Genomic DNA, 25,778 nt, shown 5'->3' with positions numbered 1-25,778 from the left:
ATTCATTTTGAAGTGTTATAATTACCGTTCCTGTAGTGCCAGGGATTATCATATACGACCATACCTCGCGCATTTCGCGCAACTAACGACTGATTCGGAAGATTGTTCGCTCTCTTCCCATTGGGTCTCGCCTCCGAGAACGCTGCATGGCGATGAGTCTTCAGGAATAGAAGTGGAAAGCTATCAGATATAGCTCAGGTAGAGTGTAGTACACTGTAGCTCAGGTGCAACAGGTGAAATCGCGTGGCCATACTTTGGTGAGGGACTAGGGTGGGTAGCAGTTCTTCATTCTGAGCATCTCTGACGTTGGCGACGCGAGGTTTTCTACAAAGTCTCATCATGTTGGTGTCAGCAATCAACAGATGCAGTATGTACTTTTCATGACCACTATGCGATCACCTTAGGGTGGTACTACGTCCTAGAAGCTCTATTGGGAAACAACTATGCTCTGTAAGCTATCAAGCACCTTCTTTTCCATGCTCATTCTACTGCAAGCTCATCCAGGGGGAAATGTTTTATGTGCCGCATCTTACCAATAATAATAATAATAATTGTTGGGGTTTAACGTCCCAAAACCAAGATACGATCATGAGGGACGCCGTAGTGGAGGACTCCGAAAATTTCGACCACCTGCGGCTCTTCAACGTTTACCTAAATCTAAGCACACGGGCCTCAAGCATTTACGCCTACATCGAGAATGCGGCCGCCGCAGCCGGGATTCGCCCCGCGACCTTCGGGTTAACAGTCGAGCACCATAACCATTTGACCACCGTGGCGGGTCCCATCTTACCATGCGAGGCATGAAGCGGAGAAACGCTTTTTGTATATAAATAAACGTTCGTGTGATTCACTATGCTGAAACAAAAACAAAGCGAATGTACTTACTTAGCAGGACACTCAAGAACTATCAAAAATATAACTAAATATGGCCCAAGCAGCAACGTTCAAGTTAATAGTTGTGCCCATTAAAGTCGTCCTTGGCATGACGCAGCAACACGCAGCGACAGGCACACCTACACGCAGCTGTTTATCATCGTGTTAGGCTTGCATCGCAGAAAAAACCACAGTAAAGCGATGTACCGTACCAAAAGCGCGTGCGCAATAGTAATACGCAGACTTTTTAGAGCGAAGCTGTCGATGGTTACGGCAGATCGCCTGCGAGCGAAAACCGCTAGCGCCCTCTAAGGAACCGTGGAAAAACTAATGTACCTGTATTGAAGCATTTTGAAGCATTAATGTGGAACCCTTGGCGCCTTATAGACGATTTTACATAAGACACATGGGCATCGCCATCTTGGCCTGTTAAAGGACAGTTTTCTTGTTTTTGTATATGGCGACATGATCTAATTAGGTCATGAAACGCCGAATGCACCAACCCAACCGTTTTCATGCGTATGCGTCTACCGTAGCAATGTGCGGTGAGTTCTTAAAGATACAAAACGGCCAGGCTACAGCCCAATATGGCGACAACGAAACCCACCCGTAAAATAGCCGATATGGAGTGGCGGAACAAACTAGTGCTTTAGAGGGAAAAAAATATTGTGGCCGGTGCTGGGGTTTGAACACGGGCCCCCACGCTCCGACGTCAAGTTCCTTAACCACTAGGCTACACACACCCGCTCGGGAAATGCGCATATATCTGAACCACATGAATGCCTTGTATTTTCGAAGAGCAACGCGCCTACGAGGAAACACAAACGGAATAGCACCTGGAATGTCAATGGCGCCAGTGGGTGACTCGGGGCAACAGAAAAATCACAGCATATCCACGGAGTGAATGATGATGAGTGGGCGAAGCTGCGGAGGTTCATCGGTAAACCGTGAATCTTCCGTGAATTCTGCCCAGTACATCATCACCGACGTGAGATCGGGCGCGTTTATACTAAAGGTTCGATGAGTTATGACGACTTGCAGCTCACTTTAATTTTACATGTACGCTGTGAATTTTCATTGTTTAGAAAACCATTGCTTTAGAAAACATCTGGCGTCTTTCGTTAAGCAGCTGGCGTCTTTTCGTTTTGCTTTAAAAACATCTGGCGTTCTTTCGTTTTGCTTTTAGAAAACATCTGGCGTCTTTCGTTGGTTTATTTCATCAATCAACGGCGTTTTGAACAAAATTTTTATTGTTTAATCACGCACAGGAGGAATCTCACCAGGCACTACCTTGGAGGTAAACAATGGCTGCTAATGGGAATGAGAGACGGAAAAAGTCGGCTTTTAGCTAACACTTACACTTCTACTAACGTTTCCTACTGGAACATGCCAATGGCTGCTAATGGGGAATGAGAGACAGAAGAATTCGGCTTTTAGTTAACGCGCACGCTGCGAATTTTTTATTGTTCAACAACGCACAGGAAAAATCTCCCACCGGCACCACCTTGGAGGTCAAGATCTGGTACTAGCGTTACGACTGGTTATGCACTACGAGGGACGAACGGGTGCCGCTTTAAGAAGCTTCGCCCCTAAAACCACCAATATAATAATAAAGAAGGTCCTAGGGCGTTTATATCTATTATATTCGGGCAATATTAGACGGCTTATCTTGCCCCTGGAAATGTCTTCATAACAATGCACTTTTGTTTTGAAGTGAAGCCAACTTTAAAGAGACGGGCGCAAGCTTGGTTTTTGTAAGCTGGCTTTTCCACATTGTATCTTGCAGTGAAGCCTACTCATAACCTCGATGGCGGTGTCGTTGTCTATGTGCCGCGGTACACTCTGCACGGTGGTTTGAACGTTGATGGGCACGTTCACAACCTCGCCTTTGATACCAAACTGGCCTGCGCAGTATCACCTTCGTGCCCTGTGCTAAACATCTTCGCTGGTCATTCACCTTCACAGAGTGGAATGACTCACAAATTTCAAGTCTAGGGGTCACGAATTGCCCCGGGGGCTTGGTGAGAGAACACATCCTGCAGAAAGCAGACACTACTACGAACAGCTGAGCCAGTCATGCGCGGCAAGGAGAGACAGGAAGAGATAACTTTATGGAGTCCAGCACTTTTCCTTGCTTTGGGATCATGACTGTGTCTGCTGTTTTCCACTGTTGAAGGATAGTGCCCTTCTCCCAATTGTCATTCATCCAAGATGAAGCTTTGTAATCGCCTTTATAGAGAGATCATCCAGATTCCGTAACATTTTCTTACTGATTCTGTCGGGGCCCGGTGCTGATTTCGGGCGCAGGCCCTTTTGCGCCCCTCTAACCTCTGCTACCACAATAGGCGTGTCCAATTCACGGTTTTCGGTTCCACTATAGGGCGGTAACGGAGTCTGCGTTAGGTCGCCTACTTAGAGTGATTGGACTTCTTTCAGTAATTCGGCTTCGGTGCCTGCGTATGTGTGGGTTAGCTTATTTATGCGGTGCATCTGCGCAGTTCTGCTTTTTCGGGTTCAATCAAGTGCCGTAGTAAATGCCATATCTTTGCCGAGTTTACTTCTCTCTGCATTATGTTACACGTCGCTTCCCAGTTTTGCCGCGTCGACCTATTTGTGTGTTTCTCGATTTCCCGATCGAGTTGGGCTATTTTCCGTGTAAGGTTTCTGTTAAGCCTTTGGCGTTTCCATCGTGCCTGTATGCTGTTACGTGCTTCTCATAAACGTAGCAGCTTTGTGCCTGCATTTTCTAGCCCTGCCTTCTCTGGTATATTTTTCGTAAAGAGAGTTTCTAGGGGAAGTGGCCATTTTCTCAGGCGCCCTCTTTTCGAACAGAGTCCTGTGCTCACTCTCATCGGAGCTGCCGGCGCCTGCTGTTTGACGTCGAACAGAGAGCATGCAATTGGCCAATAGCCGACATAAATGAAGAGCGGCGTTTGGATTAGATCATGGTTGGACCATCGCGCTCCGCCGCGTGCCGGCGCCGCGCTCCATAGTCTGCTAATATTATACCGTGTAGGCACACTCGTGCACAAGAATAACAATGGGAGCGAGCGATCGTGTTTCATCACGCGCGCTGTTGTAACTTCTTTCCACCGTTCCGTCCCTCCCAGTGGAGCTTCCAGCGCGCTCGTTGGGACGAGAGAAAGCGCTTAAAGCGTGCGACAAATTCCTTTAACTCCACTCGCTCTTGAAGGATTCGAGAAATTTTCAGCAATCGATTCGTATGGCAATAAATTCCGACACTGATGTCATTCGATGATTACTTCGAAAAGTGGTTCAGGACACATTTAACTAAGCAGCTGCAGAGACTACTTCAAGCACATATGCTTGTCCGTCGTGGTGGTGTAGCGGTTACGGTGCTCGGCTGCTGTCCCGAAGGCCGCGGGTTCGATCCCGGCCGTGGCGGTCGCATTTGCATGGAAACGAAATCCTAAAGTACCGTGTACTGTACGATGTGTGCACGTTAGAGAACACCATATGTTCAAAATTACCGGAGCCCTCCACTGCGGCGTCCCTCAAAATCATATCCTGGTTTTGGGACGTGAAACCACAGATACTATTATTAAGCCATATCGTTTTCTCGGATCATGAAAAGATCAGCCTATTTTCTGGTTGCGGGCTCGTGGTATGAGTACAAACGTAAACATAACTGTTAAATAATTAATTGTCAGGGTTTTACGAGCCAAAACCAATATATTATTATGAGGCACGCCATAGTGGAGGTCTACGAATTAATCTTGACCACCCGAGGTTCATTGACGTGCTCCTAAGGCTAAGCACACGCGTGTTCTTTGCAGTTCAACCCTATCGAAATACGGCCGCCGTGGCCGAGAATCGCACCCGCGCCCTCAAGCTTAGCAGTGCGACACCTTACATGTTAAGTTACCACGACGGGTAACGACGTAACACTACGGATAATCCTGAAAGAAGTGCTGCGTTTAAAGGTACGCAAGGCCAAACATTCCCAAAACTCGCCGTCGATCCTGTATCCAAGTCCAAGGAACATGGAATATCGAGTTGCTATGGCTTCCAACTGCTCGCTGGACCAGGACCACAGTGTCGTGCTTACCAGGGATATTTCATTACTGAATAAGCGTGCACCTTTGTACCCAACAGTCAGTGGAAGTGGTCTTTCGTAAACCGAGATAAATTCAGACTTGCAGCGGCACTGGCCAGATAATTACGTGTGGTTGATCGTGTTTCCGGGGCCCTTATTAAACACGTTTTTGTTACGGCCATGGACGCAGCGAACTTCGTGCACTGATAAAGGAAAAGTATTTCACGTTTCTTTACATTGAACTTAATAGCGAAGGGCTAAGGAAGTTATTCGAGTGCGGCTCGGCTACGTGTGCGTGATGGGGATAGCGTAGCACCGCATGACTTAAGCAGCAACTTTCAAAACGCCCTAAAAAAATTTTTGATCGAAGACAATTGAACGAATGCATTTGCTGTGGTCAGACAATTTTATTGTATAATTTATTTGTTTTATTGCCTAAAAAACGTTTACGCCTTAGCTTCATTCAATGTCTTAAATCAAAAGGGCGTTATAGTTGCATCCTTAAAGGGGCCATGACACCCAATTTTCGATCATAACCTGTGTTATGTGGGTTAACCCTTGCGCGTTCACAAACAAGCTGGCGAAATTTTAGCGCATTTGGTCGATCACTTAATTTACAATTGAATATTTTTATATAGAGGCGAGCTGCCTGAGAGTCGGGCCACACTGACGCACTCGCCAGCCATGACGTAACAAGCTGCTTGCTGTGCGGGCGTCTGCATTCCGTCGGAAGATTTTGTTCCTTGGTCAGCTGCACTTGCAATCGGGCCATTTCAGCTTTCTTCGGCTTCGCATTTAAACTGAATGATTTGCAGCGGCTAAAACATCGGTAGATGGCGAACGGCTATGCTCGATGCAGCACATGACGTCGCACACGCCATGACAAAATGGCGGTCGCCGGCGATAGGCGGGGTTGATAGACGGCGGTTTCTAGGGCTTATTTTGTAGTGGAATGTTCTTGTACAGTGCATATTTTGTGTATGTGTAGGATAGACCCTCTACTTCTATTTTTCGCTGAAAGCCACAAATTGTTGCGTGACCATGTCATGACCCCTTTAATAGGCGCGACACCAAGAAACGGGCGGAAAGCACACAGGTATCCCGATTCGTTTGCTTATATGCTCACGAGAATTTCAATTTGAATTTTGAATTTATTGACATTGACATAAAACAATTTACAAAAATACAATATTGAAGAAACGCATCTGAATCCCTAGCCTAAGGCTAGTTGGGATTCATGAAAAGGTAACCATGAAAAAAGGCATGTCACTTATCAATAAAGAAGTGTACAAACACAAATGTTTATACTAACATTATACTAACAGATCTGCAGCCAGACGAACGAAACTCTTGCAGCAGCGCTCTTAGAAATCGCAATATAGTCCAGGCATTCTAGTTTGCGCACTACATGCTCCGCCCTGCCCCGGGTGATCAATACTCATCGCTGCCTTCCCACGCGATGCAGTCTTATTGCGTAATTTGAATTTCTCAATGCATTACGCTGAAGTTTTCTCCGCTGTATGCTGGTTTCATAAAAGCCGGCAGCCTAACCAACGGACACTTACCGTCAAATTCAGGCGGATTTAGAAATTCGCAAACGCCGACCACTAGGACGTTTACAACGGTATCGAATTCAACTTGCTTCTTCAACATGCAACCATTTTTGCGGCGAAGCTGTATATCTCTCGTCGGTCGGAAAATTTCGTGGCGTAAGCACAAAACTATCATCATCATAAACGGGTATGTGCCACAGAAATTGGGCAACAGGCGGGCGGCGTTAGCAACGGGGTGAGAGAAAGACAGAAATAAAAAGGCTGAGAAAGAACTTAAGAGGTGGAAAGAAAGAGAGAAAATCTTGGCGAAAAAAATTCCTCAAGAGGTGGAGGGATTCCAACCCTCGTACCCACGATCCGAAGGGAAGCGTCTTAAACACTCGGCTATCCAGCCACTTTAACAATTCAAGGCAAACGGCATATCTTCCTCTGCAATCAGGCATATACAGCATAGAGATCAGTATTCGTTTCAATAAAGAAAGCCACAAAACAGGCATGAAAACCGCATGATGGGTGATAAGACGCCTGTAAACAATGGGAACACTCTCCCACGCGTTCCCGGTAAAGATTAGGTTGCAGCTGCTTTGCACTCCACACGAGGGCTTCGAATGACGTCAAACGGCCGGTGAAATTGAATGCGAGGCATCGTAGCAGCGTGATGAAAGAACCTTTAGCACCTTTAGTTCTTCGTGCGTGTGTGCATCGTCTGTGCGATTCAGCTCATAGCTGAATCGTGCCGCTCGCTGGCGTTGCGGCGTGAGAGAGAGAGAGAGTACAACTTTATTAAGAGTCCAGTGCAGACGCAGAGGTTGCCCGGCGCCACCCGGCTACTCCCACGTTGGGACCGGCAGGTCCAGCCTAAAGGCCCTGTCGCGGGCGCACTGGACGGCCAGGATTTGGTCCTGTAGGTTTGGGCTGCGCAAAAGCGCATCCCACTCGGCCTTGCTGTAAGTCGGGCCGAGCGATCCGCACTGCGCCTCGGCAAGAGCAAACGCGGTGGGCAGGGCCCGATCCTTGCCGTGGGCGTCTATCAATCAAAGTGATTAACATGCCACCTCGGGTTCAAACTTGTTGATTCTGAGAAGACCCCAGTTGAACTCGAGACTGTCACAGTGCCGGTTTGACTGTCAAACGTTTTGATGCGGCGGACTCTAAGTAGCAGCTTCATTGCATATAAAGAAAATGTGGTGACCTTGCACTAGTGATGCTAGGTTGGAGCCATCAGCGGAGCTTGTGATCACCTGTCTTCTTCTTACACGGCTCAACGTCAACTCAGTCTTCTTGGTCGGCTCAGTCTGCTTCAGAGTGAAGACCGCGTCCGCTCTGTCTCAATTTTCATGGTATTAATTAACTTGGTCTTAGTTAGTGAGGTCTTAATAATAAGATATTCAATAGCGAGGGCTTAATTAGCGCGGGTTTAATAAGCGTGGTCTTAATTAACGAAGTCTTAATTAGGTTAGAGATAATTGGCAAACGCTTGATCATCGTTATCTTTATTAGTGGATCTTAATTAGTTTAGTCTTAGTTCGTTCGTAATTAGCGTCGCCTAAATAATTAGGTCGTAATTAGCATGTTCTTACCAAGACGTTGCTTAATTAGTTTGCTCTTAGCAAAACCTAGTTGAATTAGCTTGGTTATAGCATGTCTTGGCTTGTCTTAGATAGCATGTCTTAGATAGGTCTATTGCCTCGTTAATTAGCTAATCAGCCGGGCGCACGGGCTAGGGGAGCGAGCAGAAGATCAAGAAGTAGACTAAGAGCCGGCTGAGCAACGCGCTAGAAGGTAGAAGTCGATCATGGTGATCATTATGACGATACACGTGGCCTCGGCGATTAGCTCCGGCCGCGCGCTGTTCAAAGGCGCTCGGCCGCAGCTAATCTCGGAGGCCACGGTACTAATTATTCTAAAGCATATTTAGTGCAGGCATTATACGCTTGAAAATGAACTTCACCAGTAGCTCTAAAAAACATCTTTAGTCAAAGTTCCTGGCACTTTCCTTGCATGGGTACACTTCAGCACTCAGTGGAACGACAAACAAGTGAAAGAAGATGCCGCTAGTTTGAAGACACCACCCAACATTGTCGACCACCCTTGACGTGACGCCACGTTCCATCGTAACCAATGAAAGGCAGCGCGCTCTGAGGGCTGGATTTGACCTTTTCGTACTATTAGTTCATTCAAAAGGGGGTGTCACCAGAGCTCGGAGCGAGCCAGAGTTTCACCAAGCTCGGGACATCCCGCATAGCACCCCAAGGCCAAAATTCACAGAGCTTTACTTTCGTAAGGACTTTCTGCCATTGGGCAGCCGCATTCTGCTAATAATATGTACAACATCTAGGTGTGCTAGGGTCCTGCTCTCATGAACAGCGTTGGGATTGGCCAAAAGTTGCTACCAGCTAAAGAGCATCTTTGTGAAAACCGGTTCAGGATGTGAGCTAGTGTTCCAAAAAATGCTTGAATTGCTCTTGAGAGCAAACTCCAGCTAATTCTGACGAGGAACATATCATAAACAGTGGTGACTGGCCAATGGCAACAAACATTAACCAAAAACAAACAACAACAAAAAAAAACTCGGTGTATACGAGCCCTGCATTCACAGATACCTGTTACGCTAAAGCTCGTAGAAGAGCGAGTTCTTAGACATCATTAGCGAAAGTGGCCGATCGATGCAGCATCCTTTAGACACTTAAATCTTCGTTGATTCGACCCCTGGCCCCGAATTTACGAAGCGTTAACGGAGGCTTGCATTAATTCGGCCCCTGGGGTCGAATTAGCAAATAATAAGGGGGCCCTTGCAGTTACGAAATTGTCTTTAATGTACGAAAAATAAAATTCATAAAATCGGCCTTGAAATATTTGCGTTAAAAGAAAAATATAGGGCTTCATTATTATGCGAGAGTTTGCGTGATCTCTCAATTTATGGATCGAAATGCGGCACAAAATGGGGCAGCGAGGAGCTTAGTGCACTTGGCTCCTCCACCTAATATCAACCTTTGGCGAAAGCAAGATACCTGCGTTTTGTGTTCTGCGATCGCTTAGTCATTGAATTTGATCACAAAATGGGCATTACGTGCAATCATATTTGCGGCACACATTAAAAAAACATAAAAGCTTTTTATGTTCTTTAAACGCCATCAAACAACGTGGTAAACTAAGCGAATGTCATTACCCTCGAGCGTACACGTACTTAAAGGTGTACTGACATGAATATTAAAAATTTTCGGGTTGTTGCTCTAAATGAAAGCACGGGTGTCGAGAACCCTAAAAAGAGTGTCGTGGTGCCTGGGGATGCATTGCATATATTTTTAATACCGCTTCTTTCAACCAGCAGTTTCGGTTTCGGTTTCGAGAGGGCGGCTTCATAGTGACGTGTCAAGTCTGCCCGTGACGTCACGGGCAGACTGCAACCCACGAAATATGCACCTGCTGTCCTTTGCTGTCAGTCGAACGTGGTTCATGATGAGTGAACTGTCGTCCAGTGCCTCCGACAGCGATTTCTGTGATTTAGGCTGCATGCAGAACCCAGACTTCGCAAACCGAGTGAGCCGACTTGAAACGTCATAGGGCTCTCCATGCGGTGAAGCTGCCTTGCAGATGCTGGGAGATGAAAACTTTAAAATCAAACTTAAATATTTATACGTGTTTCCCGGATGCGGTGTGGGGAGAGCGCTAACACTACATGCCAAGGAAACCAAAAACGTCCGTTTTGCTGCACTTCAAAATCGTGTCAGTACTCCTTTAAGAGGGTGTTGAGGCGAGCTCGTTGGTACTGATTAATTAGAAAACACACTCCTCCCAGACAGCGCCCGTCCTTGTCATCGTCTCATGTTCATTAAGCGCCGTGTTTTCTAATGGACCCACACGTACAATAGATTGTTTCTAAGGTGTTTCGCGATTCACGTCCTGAAGAGGCAAAAAACGTGCGAACCTACCTGCTTGTGTGGATAAACGTTGAGGTGGCACTTAATGCATTTTTGTCCCATGTTGGCCCAACTGTTGCCACTCATCCACTTCCGCTTGCACTTCGGACACTTGTACTCGCCGAAGCAACGCTTCTTGCCCTGATACGGCGTGAGACCTTCTCCTTTCGGACGTGCCTGCGTGCAGTGCAGTTGCGTATCACAAGCATGGTCTCGATTAGTCTCGTCCAGCTACTGTCCTATACTCTTACTCGTTCATTAGATGCCACATAAGAATGGAACGGCCTTTTTAACATTAGATCGTTCGTAATTACCTGTTCATACACTCTAAAAAGCTTAACTAACGACATGTTGCAGTTGTTATCGTGTTGCTGCAAGAAATCTACACGTTATAGACACACCTAAAACTTTATACGGAAATATACGTATAACCAGTAATGGAATGCGCTCTGGGAAAAGGAGCTTTTATTTTTTGCAATAGTACATGTCGTTATACCTACACTGTACATCCTCGCGTAACAGTATTTAACAGAAATGTGCTGGCCCCCCTCTGATACGATACGCGAAACAACCTCGCAAGTATTGCAGTGTTGTAGGATCGTGGCAGCAAAGAAAAGCCGATGCTTACCTGCGGACAGTCCTTGATGTAGTGCCCCTTGCAAAAACACAAATGGCAGAGGTAGTTTGGCGGAGGCTTTCTGGCCGCCCTGGGGTCACCTCCTCCCAAACTGAGCTCTGAGAATTGATCCGTCAGCTCAGCAAACGGCCCTCCGGGGGAATATTCCGTGCAGTATCCATCTGAGTATCCGTTTGCGTATCCGGCCGAGGTGTACGCGCCGCAGTAGCTTTCGCCAGAGTATGCAGAAGGGGCGACCATCGGTGGCATGCTGTACTTGACCTGCACACGAGAATGACACGCGCGCAATGCACCGTTGCTGTTGTAGCACGCGCAGCTAAACAGGGGTAGAATTGACAAAGCTTTCTTTTTTTTTACACCTGCCTTTCTAGACTGTCACAAAACTTTTCACACTGCCACTTTTTACACTGCCAGCCGACTTTGTTAATGTCATTAGAAAGCAGTGCAATGACAGTATGCCCAGTATAAGGATTGGGCTGAAGTTTTTTGTTGCGAACACTTCAAATGCGAGACGTTTTGTGAATATGTTCGGAGATCACAGACATTCCGCGACGCCTGCAACCTTTTTGCGCGCTCTCAGTAAAAAGATCAATTCGCTGTTGCTCGAAGAAGAGAGCGCAGCGTAAAATATTCGAGGCGACGCCGAGAAAAATCAAAATTTGCCAATGTCAAGAGTCCTTCAAAAATTAACGCTGTTCTCTCGGCGATGTAGCCCTTGGGCCGCCAGAGACGTTGAGCAACTGAGTATAAAAACTGCTGGCTACAGTATTATTCGTTGCAAATGTAATTTTTAAATGTAGTTGTTTCATGCTCAAGGGCTTGAGCATGAAACAAAGGCTTGAGTTTGAGCACGGTAGTGAAAAAATAAAATAAGTCTATATTTGCCACCCAAGAACGAAGGCTAAAGGCACAAACAACGCGGACATGGCATCGCTGTAGCTGACGTGTGTTCAAACATACATGTAATGGAAACTTTTATTAAGATGGGCAAATGACTAAACTGCGCCTACAATTCAGCAGCATTTAATCACCGCAATAGACGGCCGAATTCATCGCACGAAGCTACTCAAGACTGCTGAGCTAAACAACGCAAACTGACCTTACAGCTGTAGCGTGCATTGTCCGAAGTATATGATTTTTCTGCCCCCACTGCTACAGATTATTCGCATATTAGAACGCATCATTAACGAGAAATGGTCTGCCCGTAAAAACGACGTCGCAAACCGAACCTTCCCTTTCCTTGACCAGCGCCGCTCTCTTACGTGTCACGTCGTGTTTACAACCTGTTACCCGAGTTGCGTCACGTCAGCCGCTCCGCCGGCGACGACTCCCGCGCAGCACCAGCTAGGAAGCGCGCGTCAGCCATTCGTTACCTGGTCGACGGTGTGCAGCGTCTGGTCGGCGAGGGTCAGGTAGACCAAGTTCAAGAGCTGGCCCGGCGGCGACGGCTGCTGGTAGACGGCCGCCGTCGCGCTCTCCACCGCCGTCATCGCCAAGGGCACGCCGCACAAACGCACGATGACAGACAGCCGCGACGACGGAGGAGAAATGCGACGCTAGCCGCGTCCGAGGTCCCCGTGCATGGCCGCGTGCCGAACGAGCTCGTTGTCCTGGGGGCGAGCGACCAATGTCCGACGGTCGTAATTTCCCCGCTGCACACACGCACGCACAACTCCGGTGTGTTTCTTCGAGAGCCCGTGGCCGCGTGCCTCCGGCTGGGACCGACCGAGTTCCTATAAAAAGACGACGCGGTCGGAGGAATGCTCGTCTCGTATAGTCGGGTGCTCCCTCCGGCGGGAGGCTCGTTGGTCGGCGACGCGGCCCGCGCGAACAAGTGGGATATCACCGTCGGCGGCGCTCAGTTTTCGCGTTGTAAACACGGTGCGGCACCGTTCCCACGGCTCGCACGAGCGTGGGCGCTCATCGACACTCTCGTGACGGAGCCGCCGAACGGAGCCCATTAACGAGGGGAGCGATAAATGAGATGGGCGAGGAAACAGAGGTTAATCGGAAGAGAAACATCCTGTTTAGCTGCCTCCTCACACTACGGTGAGGCCAAGAGAAATTACTTATTTCCCGCTCTGTTTCCTGCTAGCTGTACATATCTGATAATCATTCCCCCTACATAGTACAGGGTAGCCAACAGGACATCTCCCCTGGTTTGAGGGGAACTCCGATGTTCTTTTCACCATATTAGGATGTTCTTTCCATTTTCAAGTGGCATTGACAGTCCTGCAACATGTGGGATGCTCCATATTTGCATATAAACTCATTAATAATTTTAAATAGCCAAAAAAAAAAACGATGCGTCGAAAGTGGAACGAGTAGCTGCTACGCATGACGTCTACGATGACATCACAACCTACCCCGCCGTAAACACAGTACACGGGGTGCCATGGAGCGCCAGAAAAGAGAAATTGGCAATGTCGTCCGACTATGCAGCGAGCTGTGCCAGCTTTTCGGAACTCGACAGTTGCGATTTCAGCGACGATATGAGCGCTGAAGGATGGCCGTTTGCTTTCGACCCGCCGCGGCGCGAGGCAGCTGACGTGCCCCACACTGAACTCATTGAGCTGCGGCAAGACGAAGGTTAAGCGCCGATAATAACGTTTGTTTTTTCAGTTTGCGCCAGAGTTATCTGACATTGCGGTTGTTGTCTCATCAAAACATACAGATGTACAGTGCTCATGGAATGAAAATCGACCGCAAAACATTGAGTATCTGGTCACTAAAGGCGATGTTGGCTGTGATGTCAGTGAACGTGCCAGTATTGCGCCTATGTGACACAAACTAAATACGGTGGAAAAGAGAGTACGGCTTAGCCTTAAATTAACCCATTTCATTCCGCGAGGACTGTACGTGCTGCGAATGCATATTTTCTCGCAAAGACGAGGTACTGTCGGTACCGTGCTGCCGGGACATCCACGTCATCACGGCATTGCTTCATGGAATCATTTACATTTACCAACAGACGGTGTTTCTGCTGCTTTGTTTACCCGATTGTTTGGACCGATGATAGGTTTCTCTGGATGCACACGGACAAGAGCGCCCTGCACTCGGCACGATAAAGGGCTCGCCTATGCGTGCCCGGTATGGCTTGAATCATTCCTCCGCTCGACCGCCGCCCCTTGTAGTAACGGTGACTGGCTGTGTTTCGTGTTCGCAAACGCCGTCTGCCCAGCGTCATCCTTCAGGTACCTAGACTAGTTTGGTTCTGCGAGTCCAAGAGAGAAGAAATAACAGAGAAGGAAAGGCAGGGAGGTTAACCAGTATAGGACAACCGGTTTGCTACCCTACACATGGGGACAGGGTGGGGGAGATTAAAGATGGAGAGGAAAGAGAGAGAGAAAGATAGAAAGATAGCGCATGACACTGCACACACAGAATTAGTCGGTCACTCTTGCGTGGTGCGCGACATTTTTGTCACAGCTGCTTGTCCAAGTTCGTCTCTCTTAAAAACCTCAGCAGTGCCTTCGTCGCCTTCAGCTGTGATGTCTTCTGTTGACGGCATGCAAGAACTGTTTCAACAGACATTTGTCTACTGTCAAGGCGCGCTAGAACGGATCCCAGTGACTGTCTCTGAACATTATATGCCGGACAGTCGCACAGGACGTGGTGTAGCGTCTCTTCGCAACGACAGGCATCGCAAAGAGCGTTGTCGGCCATTCCAATCTGAAAGGAACAGGACTTCGTAAATGTCACGCCTAGCCATAAGCGATAAAGCAGTGTGGCCTCTCTTCGGCGGAGTCCAGTTGGCATACAGAGATGCATCAAAGAGGACAAGTGGCGTTGACGATTGGTCCGGTTGGTTCGGCTGCTTGGTAGGCACCATAGAGCGAGCGTTATCTCATGTGCAAGCCCTCGAAGACTGCTGGCAGCGTCAGACCTTGAAAGTGGGATGGTATCTTCCTGTGTGCTTTCATGAGCTGCCCGAGCGGCATTATCGGCGTGTTCGTTCCCTATGACGCTGCTGTGACTTGGCAGCCACTGAAACGTCATATCACCAGAAAAATGCGCACTGGTGGCATTCACTCGGAAACTAATGAAACCTTATGTCATCTCAATCAACGGGCGGCCCATTCCTTATGCCAGAACTCACAGGTTTGCGAGTGCAAGAGAGAGAGATAAAAGCGAAGCAAAGGCAGGGAGGTTAACCAGTCCAAAAGGCAAGATGGGTTTATAGCTCTACGGAGTGAAGTGAGCAGAACACACGCAACTGTTTTAATATATATATATATATATATATATATATATATATATAGATATATATACATGCGAGGATGAAGTTCAGTGGATCCGGTGGGAAATGCAGTTCAGAAAGGAAGACAAAACGTGCGAAAGAAGTTTTACTAACGTTTCGACAGGAGGGCCTGCCGAAACGTTAGTAAAAGTTGTTTCGCACGTTTTGTCTTCCTTTCTGAACTATATATATATATATATATATATATATATATATATATATATATATATATATATATATATATATATATATATATATATATATATATATATATATATATATATAGTTCAGAAAGGAAGACAAAACGTGCGAAACAACTTTTACTAACGTTTCGGCAGGCCCTCCTGTCGAAACGTTAGTAAAACTTCTTTCGCACGTCTCATCGTGGTCATCGTGGTCATCCTTCGTCATCGTGGTCTTACTGGAGAGAGAGAGAGAAAACGACGCAGGACACAGTTTAACAAAACGAGCGCAGAGGTTACGGAGGTAGGTGATCCGCCAGGCAGAGCCTGGTGACCACCTTCTCTGCCCCTAGGAGTCAGCATCGTATTTTGCTTTCATAAATGTATACAAGGAGAGGTTGGTGCCAATGCGTGGCGCCAGCTACTCCTCTACACTTTCATAATAGTTCACGTCGCAAAGTAGAGAACAAGCACAAAACTATACAAAGGCATATAGAATAACACTCACGCACCTATAGTCCCAGTTATTTAATACAAAAAAGTGTCCACTCATCAAAAAAGCTTACAAAACGCAAATATTCCCACAAATGAAGTGTCCACACATGACATAAAAGTTCGCTAAGATGTTGTCACAGCCGATCATAAGTCACTTGCAAATTGTCTCTTAAGTGCATCGTCTTCTCGGCGAGGTGGCCTTCGAGATCAAAAATACAGGGTGGCCCACATTCGGAGAAATCATTCGGGAACACGCAATCAATCTTTAACCATTTTCACCCAATCTCACCCAACCAATCTTTATTTTTCAGGACAACTAAATGACTCGCAGCCTGAACGTTTGGCACAAATCGTGAGAGTACCAGAGAGAGCATATATTAACGCGATAGCGTTATAGGGCTCGTTTCACGGACATTCCGGTGTCCGCGTCGTTGGCTGTGAGCGACAAATCAGCGTTGTCCGTGAGCGAAAAATTGAGAAAGATGAAAATAAAGTAAATAATAAAAATCTTATGTTCGAGAGAGAATCGAACCCAGGTGTTCAATGTGGTTCTCTATCTTTCGCTGCTGAAATGCGTTTACGTATAGAATGTAGAGCCAGAGTTCGAAAATGAATCATGGTTTTTAATAAAAACCGCATCGATGCAAGGACGTTGAAAGCTCTTTAACTCACGTCTAGGCTTACTGAGATCGAAATGCTCGGAACAGGTACCAGCCAAGTGTTGACGCCATGTGTTAACGACGTCGCGCAACCACTAGCCCGCAATGTCACTAGTGTATCAAAAAAAAAAAAAACTACGCAGGCATTCTTAAATGGGAACATTTCGAAGGAGACCTTGGGACATCAACCGCTCGCTGGGAACAACGCCTTCCGTACGCGTGCACACCCCCCCCCCCTTCCAATTATGTCAATGTATGGCGCTGACATTGCGCCCCCCTCTTAGATGAATAGGGGGGGCGCGGCCGCCCCCCCTGCCCCCCTTCCGTGCGCACGCCTATGGGTGCGCTAGACGTCCCCCTTCCTTCACTGAGAAAAGTGGGCGAGGCCCAGCGGTGTGGGCACCATGCTAATCCGCTGTCTGTTCATCACGCAGTTTGCCGGCTACCTTGCTGCCTCGATGTTCGGGGATGCCACCGCGCATGCTCCTTACGTCATGCAGTGGATAACCTGGTCAACGTTCCCTCGCCGTGTCATGGATGTGAACGACAGCGCACGTGTGGACTGCCCTATCTTCCTTGCGGATAACAGCGATGATTTCACCTTCGCTTCTACTTTCACCCTGGATCCTGCACCGGACAAGGCTAACGTCACACTCGACGGCCCAATCATCGACAGACCTAGTTCGACGTCTGCATGGTCTACAGCTATAAAAGCGTCCCCGGTGGATTCTTTCATCAGTGGGCGAGGCAACAGCGGTGTGGGCACCATGCTAATCCGCTGTCTGTTCATCACGCAGGTATGTTACCTTGCCAATCCTCGGTGCATTCGTTCGGATGACCGATGTATGCTGCTGTTCCCTCGCCCACATGATCGCTATCAGGGTTTTGTTTATACTTCATTGTACTCTGTGCTTCTAAATGCCGCCCGCAGACTTTTACTGAGCGGTGATGTGGAATCTAACCCTGGTCCTAACACCCGTTCTCAGCGCGATGCTGCTTCACAACCTCAGTTGACAGATCTTTATAGTGAACCCACGGTAGTGGAAATGTTCGCTGAACTACTAAATGGTCAAAAGAAATTGGCTCAGGATATTGCTGAAATCAAAATGTTTCAGTCATCTCTCAATGCGAGGTTTGAAGCTTTGGAAGCTCGTGTATGTTCTCTGGAATCACCATCAACGTCTAGTGGTACGCAGATTTCGAATGATCACATGCATGCTCAAATTCAACAAATAAAGAGCGCCATATCAACTCTCTCTAACAAAAACGACAGCTTAGAAAACAGATCACGTAGAAACAATATTATCCTTCATGGCCTTAGTGAAGGGCCTGGCGAGAATCGTGAGGAACTATCCGCCATCATTTCCAAGTGGTTCGACGACACCCTTAAGGTTGCATGTCCGCGCATAGAAAGGTGCCACAGGCTTGGCAGTAATGTTAGAGGCCGCCCACGTCCCGTTATCATGAAGCTCTTGGATTTTCAGGAGAAGGTGGCCGTGTTAAAAAATTGCTATAAACTTAAAAACACTGGCTTCCGGGTCTCCGAAGACTTCTCTCCCTAGGTTCGTAATATTCGCAAAAGGCTCTGGGAGGCATCCGCCTGTTATAGGGATAACGGCGCATCTGTCCAAATTCGCTTTGATCATGTGTTCATTGACAAGGTGCGATATGACTGGGATAGTTCATCCAATACTCTTGTCCAATCATCCACTGGCTTAGCTAAACCCGCTGAATCAACCTCTGGGGAAACATCTTCTTGACCACGTGGCACCTACAATAAACTCTTCTTATTAAATATCAATGCCAGAAGTGTTGTTAGTAATTACTCCAAATTTCTTTCCCTCGTCTCCTCTTATTCCCCACACATTGTCGGCGTTACTGAGACTTGGCTGCATGATGGAGTTCATGATACTGAAATAACTCTCCCTGGCTTCAAGGTGGTTCGGAGAGACAGAGAATTCGGGAGAGGTGGCGGTGTGGCCCTATTTCTTCGGTCTCACTTGAACTTCTCTGTACTTCCTGCACCACCAAATACTGAGTCCTTGTGGTGTAAGGTCCAACTAGAAAGTATGCCCTTGATTATCGGGGTCGTGTACCGACCGCCTGGTTCTGATATAAAACATTTACAGAATCTAAACCAATTTCTACAAAGATATGTTGCTTCAGCGCCTAACATTATTTGCATGGGTGATTTTAATGCTCCTGGCATGGAGGAAGGAAAACTAAGGAGGGGCCCTCGCTATCCGAGCTGCAGCGCAAAAAGTGTGGCGGAAGTCACGTGGTTTTTTTTCGCAACGGCTGCTGGGATTCCTCGGGCACGCCGCTGGCTCGTGTACTCTGCTCCACCACCACAGAGCCGGCCAAAGAGTTGCGAATATGCATTTTTATGCGATCGTTTCGTTTCGCGGATGACGCATGGTTTTGGAAGCCTACAGTGAGCGTCGGTCTTCACGATTGCGTGTTCAGTTCATTCAGCATGCAGACGCAAATGGTTGTTTTCGAAGCCCGCTACAGCTTCTCCGCAAAGGCTTCGCGCCGCAGCTTCCTTGTTAGCCTATGGCACCGTGCTGTTGTCCCCCTTAGCGGTGAAATGCTACATTTCCGAGAAAAAAGAAACGACAGCTCTTAACGTGGGAGACGGCGGTGACCCGTTCCCGCGCACGACGGTGACAACGATTGGAAAGCATTGGCCCGGAGCGCTCAGCGAAGGTTCCAGCGTCAAGGGTAGAAAAGACGTGCCTGACCCAATATTGTTTCACTCAGTCAGGTGATTTGTAAAGCAACTTGGAGCGCTCGGATTTTTTACCTTTTGTGCGCGGTAAGTTTATGTGCGCCAAAGTTATCTTCTATGCGGTCGTAGACGACCGACCCGTGCCATTGTAGGCTCGAGTGCCACGACGTTCGTGCAAACGTTAAGACACACACAGGCCGGGGATAATCTGGAGGCGCCGCATGCCCCTACACGGCCGGTAAACCTCTTTTTTATTTAGCGGCCGTGCCCCTACGTAAGAAGACCAATTCAGATGTTGCTGTTAGATTACGTCGCGTAGAGTTACTGTATATGCTACCTTTAGGTAGCATATACAGTGACTCTAAAATGTCGCGTGCCCTGAACTTACCGTTTCTCCTGGAAAAAAAAAAAAAAAAACGATCGAGCTGTCGCGGCGACCATCGTGCCGAATTGCACAATTGTTTTCTTGCATTCAGCTGAATAAACATGAAGCACAAAGTTGGAAATTTATTGGAAAATCTCCAGGGCGCAGTTATTGCGGTCTCTCACCACCGGGGCAGGGATGGCATCCTCGTGGAGGCGAACTACCAGCGGCGACGCCCGATTGAAGTGTTCAAGTGCAAAGTGTCTCGAGCACACACAAGCCGACTTCGCCGGTTCCCAGTCGCGTTGACCGGGTCTTATGGCTTCGATCCATAGCCTCCGACGACGGGGATCTTTGGGAAAGCTGTTTGAAAGCATGCAACAATACATACGCGCATTCGCATACATTAATAACAAATGGACAAACAGCCACGAATAAATTGAAACACCGCGCAACCACGACGTGCACAAAGAAGACGAAAAGACAAACACCAGCGCAATGATCGTGTCGTCTGCGTCTTCGTTGCGCTGTGTTTTAATAGTCAAGGAGAGTCACCAACTGGCCCAGCTTTCCATTCCTCTACAGCATGTTCTACAGCCATGAATAAAGCTGAGGAACACTACGCTCACGCATGCAGTATCGTGCATTATGTTCTGAGAGCTAGCGCATGCGTTTACTTTCGATCATGCGTCAAATACAAAGCAGATGCAATACGCTTACGCGTGGAAGGTGACGCCCGGTTCCTTTCTTATCGCGCGCGAGCGGCACCCGGGCACACTGCAAGAAGGCATTGCCGCTCCTTTGTTCTTCCTTCGATACAATCACGTGCTTCGTTCTTCGGCTCGTCTGTCAGCTGACGGCGCCCCGACGCTCTGCAGGCGCGACGTGATAGTCTGCTAGCCGCTAACGACGCATGCGTCAGCGAGTTAGCGTGCCCAACCTTGCGAGGAGGAGCCTTCTCTACCCTTCCCTATTTCCGGCTTCAAGAAATGTGACGTAACTGCCTCTCCTTATTTTATTCCTTCCTCCATGGCTCCTGGTGTGGACTGGTCATCAATGACAGTTAGCGGACATGAAGTATCCATCGGAAGAGAGCTAATCGAAATTTCGTTGTCTTGTGGCCTTCACCAAATTGTTAAGGACTCTACACGTAATGCTGCTGTCCTGGACCTGGTTTTTGTCACTTCATCTCTAGCTAACTCCGGTTTTGAATGTGATATTATTGATGGCGTATCCGATCATAAGGCTGTATTGTTCTCAGTTCCGGGTATCGTCCCAAAATGCCGTTACACTTACTGCACATTTCGTGATTTTAACCATGCTGATGATCTAGCAATTACAGACGCCCTTTGCGACTCTTTTCAAGAATTTGAGCTAAAAAGCGTCACCAGTGATGTCAATAGGTTATCAGTTTTTTTCGAAAGTCTTGTCAGTAAGTGTATCAATTGTTTCATTCCTTTGAAAACAAAGAAAACAAACACTGAAATACCTTGGATGACTAGGGACCTCTTGCATTTGTCGCGTCGTGTGACCAGACAACGTTGAGCAAGACGCTCTGGTGACTTAACAAAGCTCCAACAGTTTGTTAGCGCCAAAAACGAACTTTGTGCTAAAATTAAGGCAGCGAAAGAGTTTTATTACAGGGGGACCTTGCCGAAGCTAATGAAAGCAAATCCCCGTAAATTCTGGAAGGCTATCCAACCATCTGGGTCTTCATCGCACACGATGACAATTGACAATGTTGCAGTTTCTGATCCACAGACAATCGCTTCTGCCTTCAACGCCTACTTCCACTCAGTCTTTACTACTGACAACTCGGACATCCCTGATTTTCATTCAGAATCTCACCCCGGAATTGACGATGTGTCAGTGTCAATTGAGGGCGTACTCAATTTCATTTTAAATTTAGACACCAAGAAATCATGCGGTCCCGACGGCATCCCAACAGCTTTTCTAGTTAGGTACTCTCTTTGGTGTAGCAGATACCTCACAATTATTTTTAGAAAATCTCTCTCGTCAGCCACACTTCCTTTCTCGTGGAAATGTGCTTCAATTCTGCCCTTATTTAAATCGGGTAATGCTCAATTATTAAGCAATTATAGACCAATCTCTTTAACAGCGCATTCATGTAAAATGCTAGAGCATATTATATTTAAACATATCATGGAATTCCTTGAAACGAACAAAATCTTAAGCACTTACCAGCACGGCTTCAGACGCGGTCTTAGCACTATTACTCAACTTACAGAATTCGTTCATGACATCAGCAGCTCGATGGACATAGGTGACCAGGTTGACACCATTTTCATAGACTTCGCCAAGGCATTCGACACTGTCTCACATCCTAAATTATTGCACAAGTTGTTTGCCATATTAAAGAACGTGTCCTTGGTTGGCTGGATATCCGACTTTCTTTCGCAGCGTTCACAGTATGTGTGCTTCAGCTCTACTAACTCGCCTTCGATGCCTGTTTCATCAGGTGTTCCCCAGGGTTCTGTGCTGGGCCCCCTCTTATTCCTGCTTTATATTAATGACCTCCCCTTGCACACCCCTGTGAAAATACGCCTTTTCGCAGATGACTGCGTCCTATATCATACTGTTAAATCTTCACTAGATCATGCCACTCTCAACAATTCCTTCTCTCACTTTTGTAGCTGGTCCAAATCTTGGCAAATGAATATTAACTTCTCCAAGACCGTCGTTATGTCATTTACCCGACGTTCATGCCCCTTGACTTTTGACTATGGTTTTAACAATGTTAGTTTGTGCAGGGTGAACGAATTCAAGTACCTCGGTATCCTTATGACACATAATCTCTCATGGTCTAAACACATTGATCACACATGCAACAAGGCTCTTAAGAAATTAGGCTATTTACATCGTACGCTCCGTCTTGCTCCTCAAGAAACCAAACTGCTCACCTACAAAGCTCTCATTCGTCCCATCCTCGAATATGTTGCGTGGTGTGGAACCCACATAGAAATGTGACATTAAGAAGCTAGAACGCGTTCAAAAAAGAGCTGTGCGTTTTGTATGCAAAAGATATGACAGGGATTTTTCTCCGTCGAATTGTCTTCCTCAACTAGGTCTCACTACACTTGCGAAGCGTCGCCACGTTGAATGCCTCAAATTCCTTTACAATCTAATCACTTCTCCCCGCCTCGACACTCTAGACAGTTATCTTCAGTTCTCCAGACCTTTGTCTACGCGGAGCGACCACGCCCTTAACATTACAACTTTTTTCACCCGCACTGACATGTTCAAATATAGCTTTTTTCCTGCAACTATTGAAGCCTGGAATTTGTTGCCCGGAAGTGTGCGTTGCTTACCACTGAAAGAATTTCTGGAAGCATGTTCATGAATGTTGATTTGCTGTTATTGTTTGTTTTTCTTTTTCCACTCCTGCAATAGCCTCATTGAGGCTGCAGTATGTAAAAATAAATAAATAAATAAAATAAAAGATAGAGGGGCAGAGCCCCCGCCCTGTACTTTGACAGTCACTGTCGGCTGCACACTGGGAACGAAACACTGTGGCGAAGTTTTCCTTCAACACAGAAATCACATTCATTATATAAAAAAATTTGTCCTACGCTTCTGCTGTGAAAATTGCCTTCCGTGCCTCATGACCACGCTCTTTAGGCTATCTGCGGTGCAGGCTGCCTATGTGACGCTTTCGCGCGCGCTCCAGCCTTCTAAAGAAGGCTAAGAGGGCACTATTGGCGGCGAGGAGTTACGGAGTCGCCCTCTATCGGACGCGCCTCGATTGCGTGCTAGGCAGGATGCCGCCGGCGCGCGCCCCATAGGTTTTGCTGTCGGCGCTCTACAAAATCACCTCGCGGAAGCCCTCCGGGACATTTCTGCAGGTACTTTCGAAAATAAATATGTTCTTTCCTGTCAAAGGAATAATTTTCGACGAACAAAAAGCACAAGATAGTCTACAGTCGCTGTATCTCTGCAGAAAACCGAGCACCCGCTTCACGTGGTCACCGCGTTGGAGACCCCTGAACCGGCTTCTTGCGTGAAAGGTAGTCAGTCGCCGAGTGCAAAATACGTGAAATATCTCGTTAGAGTAGACTGCCTGTATAATCAAACGGAGCATAACAGAAAGAAGCCTCAAGCCAGCGGTCGCACGGGTTCGCGACGACTGACGGTGCCTCTGCATGTATGAGCGTCTGCATGTATGCTTTTTTTTTTCGCTTTTGCTGCGAGCACGTTTTGGCACCGAGCTGTGAACTTTAGGCCTCAGAATATCAGAATTTGTGAGTACACAAACAACTACTGTTGCGCGGACGCTATCAGAGCAGTTCAAGAACAATTTCGTTACAAATATATATACGGCTTCGGTGCGCATGGCAACTTGTGATGTGCCGTCCCGACGATTCAGTTTTTTTTTTTTTCGGTCTAAATTCGTGTACATTTCAATGTCATTTAACAAGTTGTCTCGCACTGCATATTGATCGGCCTTCTCGGCGGGCAAATGCCGCTGCTTCTGTTTCTTTATTCAGTGCATTCGTTTCGTATCGTTCTCACACAAAACGTGAGCAAATGCGACGCCTTTTTTTAATGCTCCTTAATTATCGTTCCCTTGCATTCCAGTGAACTTGCCGCTCTCTGTAATCAACATATTCCTAGACCAAAGCTTCGCCACTTCGAGATTGCTGGTGGAAGGAGACGCAGCCTACGAGATCGAGCATGGTAGTAGCATGCAACGTCAAGGAAAACACAGTAAATACAGTAACGTTCGCCGGACTTGTTCTGCAAACGTCGGCTGTAAACTAGGACCCGCGCGAACTTGAAATAGCGGTGAATAAAATAGAAGTTATTGCAGCAACCAGCAGCTGCAGAACAAGATAGTAAATATTTGACGAGTACCCCAGTAATTTTGGCAGCAGTGTCATGTTTAACGCCAACAGGGTGGCATCTTTCCCATGTAAATAAATGAGGCTCCAAGAAAATACATGGGGTTGGAGAGGCCCAACGTCAGTTTGAGAGTGACACAAATAAATTTGGGACATAGTGTTTGCGTCAGGGGAACGCAAGCTTGACTGAAAAAAATGTTATTGCCAACATAAATGCAGCACACAGCCGCAGCATTTGACTCTCTCGCTATGTACGTCCGCCAGCAAACGTCGCGTAGCTTATGAAGGCGAAAGCCAGATCGATGCCTCTTCAAACGGGAAGATTGACCGTCGCGGCGTCAAGACGAGTGACGCAAAAAATAATCGTCCCGTGATGAGGTCAACATATGACGTCATCATGACGTCACGACCTCCTAAATTTGTAACTTCATTATGACATCACCATGACGTGACATAACGTGATGTCACATGATGACGTATTCACACGACATGGTCCCTTTGCATTGCCTCCATGATCGGTTACGGAGGCCGTGCAAAACCGCGTTAGGTGCAGAACGCTTTTGGAGGGGGGCGCGGGAGAATCAATACATCAACTAACAAGAAGAACAAGATGGTTTTCACCTTCTAGTCATCTTTGGCAAGTGCATAAGGGACCCTGTGAGTTTTTTAATTCAACGTATCTAAACAATGACTTGCCCACCTGCAGCCGATTTTGTGGATGCTGAGCACGGGGCCGGAGATCAAGAGGTCGCACGGGAGGGTTCTGAAATGGTATCGCACGTGGTAAAAGGTAGCGCCTTTTCCATCCTGTGGCAGATAAGCATCATTTGCCGGCGGGAAGCGCGCGTGAGTCATCGTCTCAGTGCGCGCTGTCTGCTGCTCACCGAACATCGCAGGCCCGACGCAGTAACGAAAGTCTTCGTCGCGGAAGTGCTTGTTGCACACAAGTCTCGTAGCCGATGGCTACTTGCCGGTTCTTAGCTTTACAACCCATGCTTCACGCAGTTTCTTGTCCCGCGGGTAGCGGTGCATGCTGACACTGGGCTCCGTTGCGTAAGCCCGGCACTGCGGCACCGAGCGGTAGAGCCCCATGTTCGTCGCCTTCGGAGGCAGCCACTCCATTAAAATGGTTTCAATTGAGCAGAAAATGTGAGAAAACTTCCGTGTTTGAACAGACCGCAGCGCATGGGGTACTTGAAACTCGTTTT

General features: G+C 47.4%; 1 protein-coding gene across 1 annotated transcript; it reads right to left on the bottom strand.

The window, feature by feature from the left end:
* Window positions 1-7,526: 7,526 nt before the first annotated feature.
* Window positions 7,527-12,706, bottom strand: LOC119377759 (zinc finger CCHC domain-containing protein 24). The gene is made up of 4 exons (XM_037647097.2): window positions 12,414-12,706; window positions 11,032-11,301; window positions 10,416-10,580; window positions 7,527-7,607 (listed from the first exon to the last, which is right to left on the bottom strand). The coding sequence occupies exons 1-4, from the start codon at window positions 12,528-12,530 to the stop codon at window positions 7,527-7,529; spliced, it is 633 nt and encodes a 210-aa protein (XP_037503025.1). The 5' UTR covers window positions 12,531-12,706.
* Between the last annotated feature and the right edge of the window lie 13,072 nt (window positions 12,707-25,778).

This window comes from Rhipicephalus sanguineus, unplaced genomic scaffold (genome assembly GCF_013339695.2).
Source record: "Rhipicephalus sanguineus isolate Rsan-2018 unplaced genomic scaffold, BIME_Rsan_1.4 Seq566, whole genome shotgun sequence".
Taxonomy (NCBI): Eukaryota; Metazoa; Arthropoda; class Arachnida; order Ixodida; family Ixodidae; genus Rhipicephalus; species Rhipicephalus sanguineus.
The sequence above is the reverse complement of the archived record's forward strand: the minus strand, read 5'-3'. Positions and strand labels throughout refer to the sequence as shown.

Excerpts from the sequence above, each read along its gene's own strand:
- LOC119377759 (XM_037647097.2), bottom strand. The coding sequence starts at position 12,530 with ATGACGGCGGTGGAGAGCGCGACGGCGGCCGTCTACCAGCAGCCGTCG. Across the intron at positions 10,581-11,031 it reads ACATCAAGGACTGTCCGCAG|GCACGTCCGAAAGGAGAAGG; the intron begins GTAAGCATCGGC and ends CACTGCACGCAG. Across the intron at positions 7,608-10,415 it reads ACGTTTATCCACACAAGCAG|TCAAACCGGCACTGTGACAG; the intron begins GTAGGTTCGCAC and ends AACGTTTGACAG.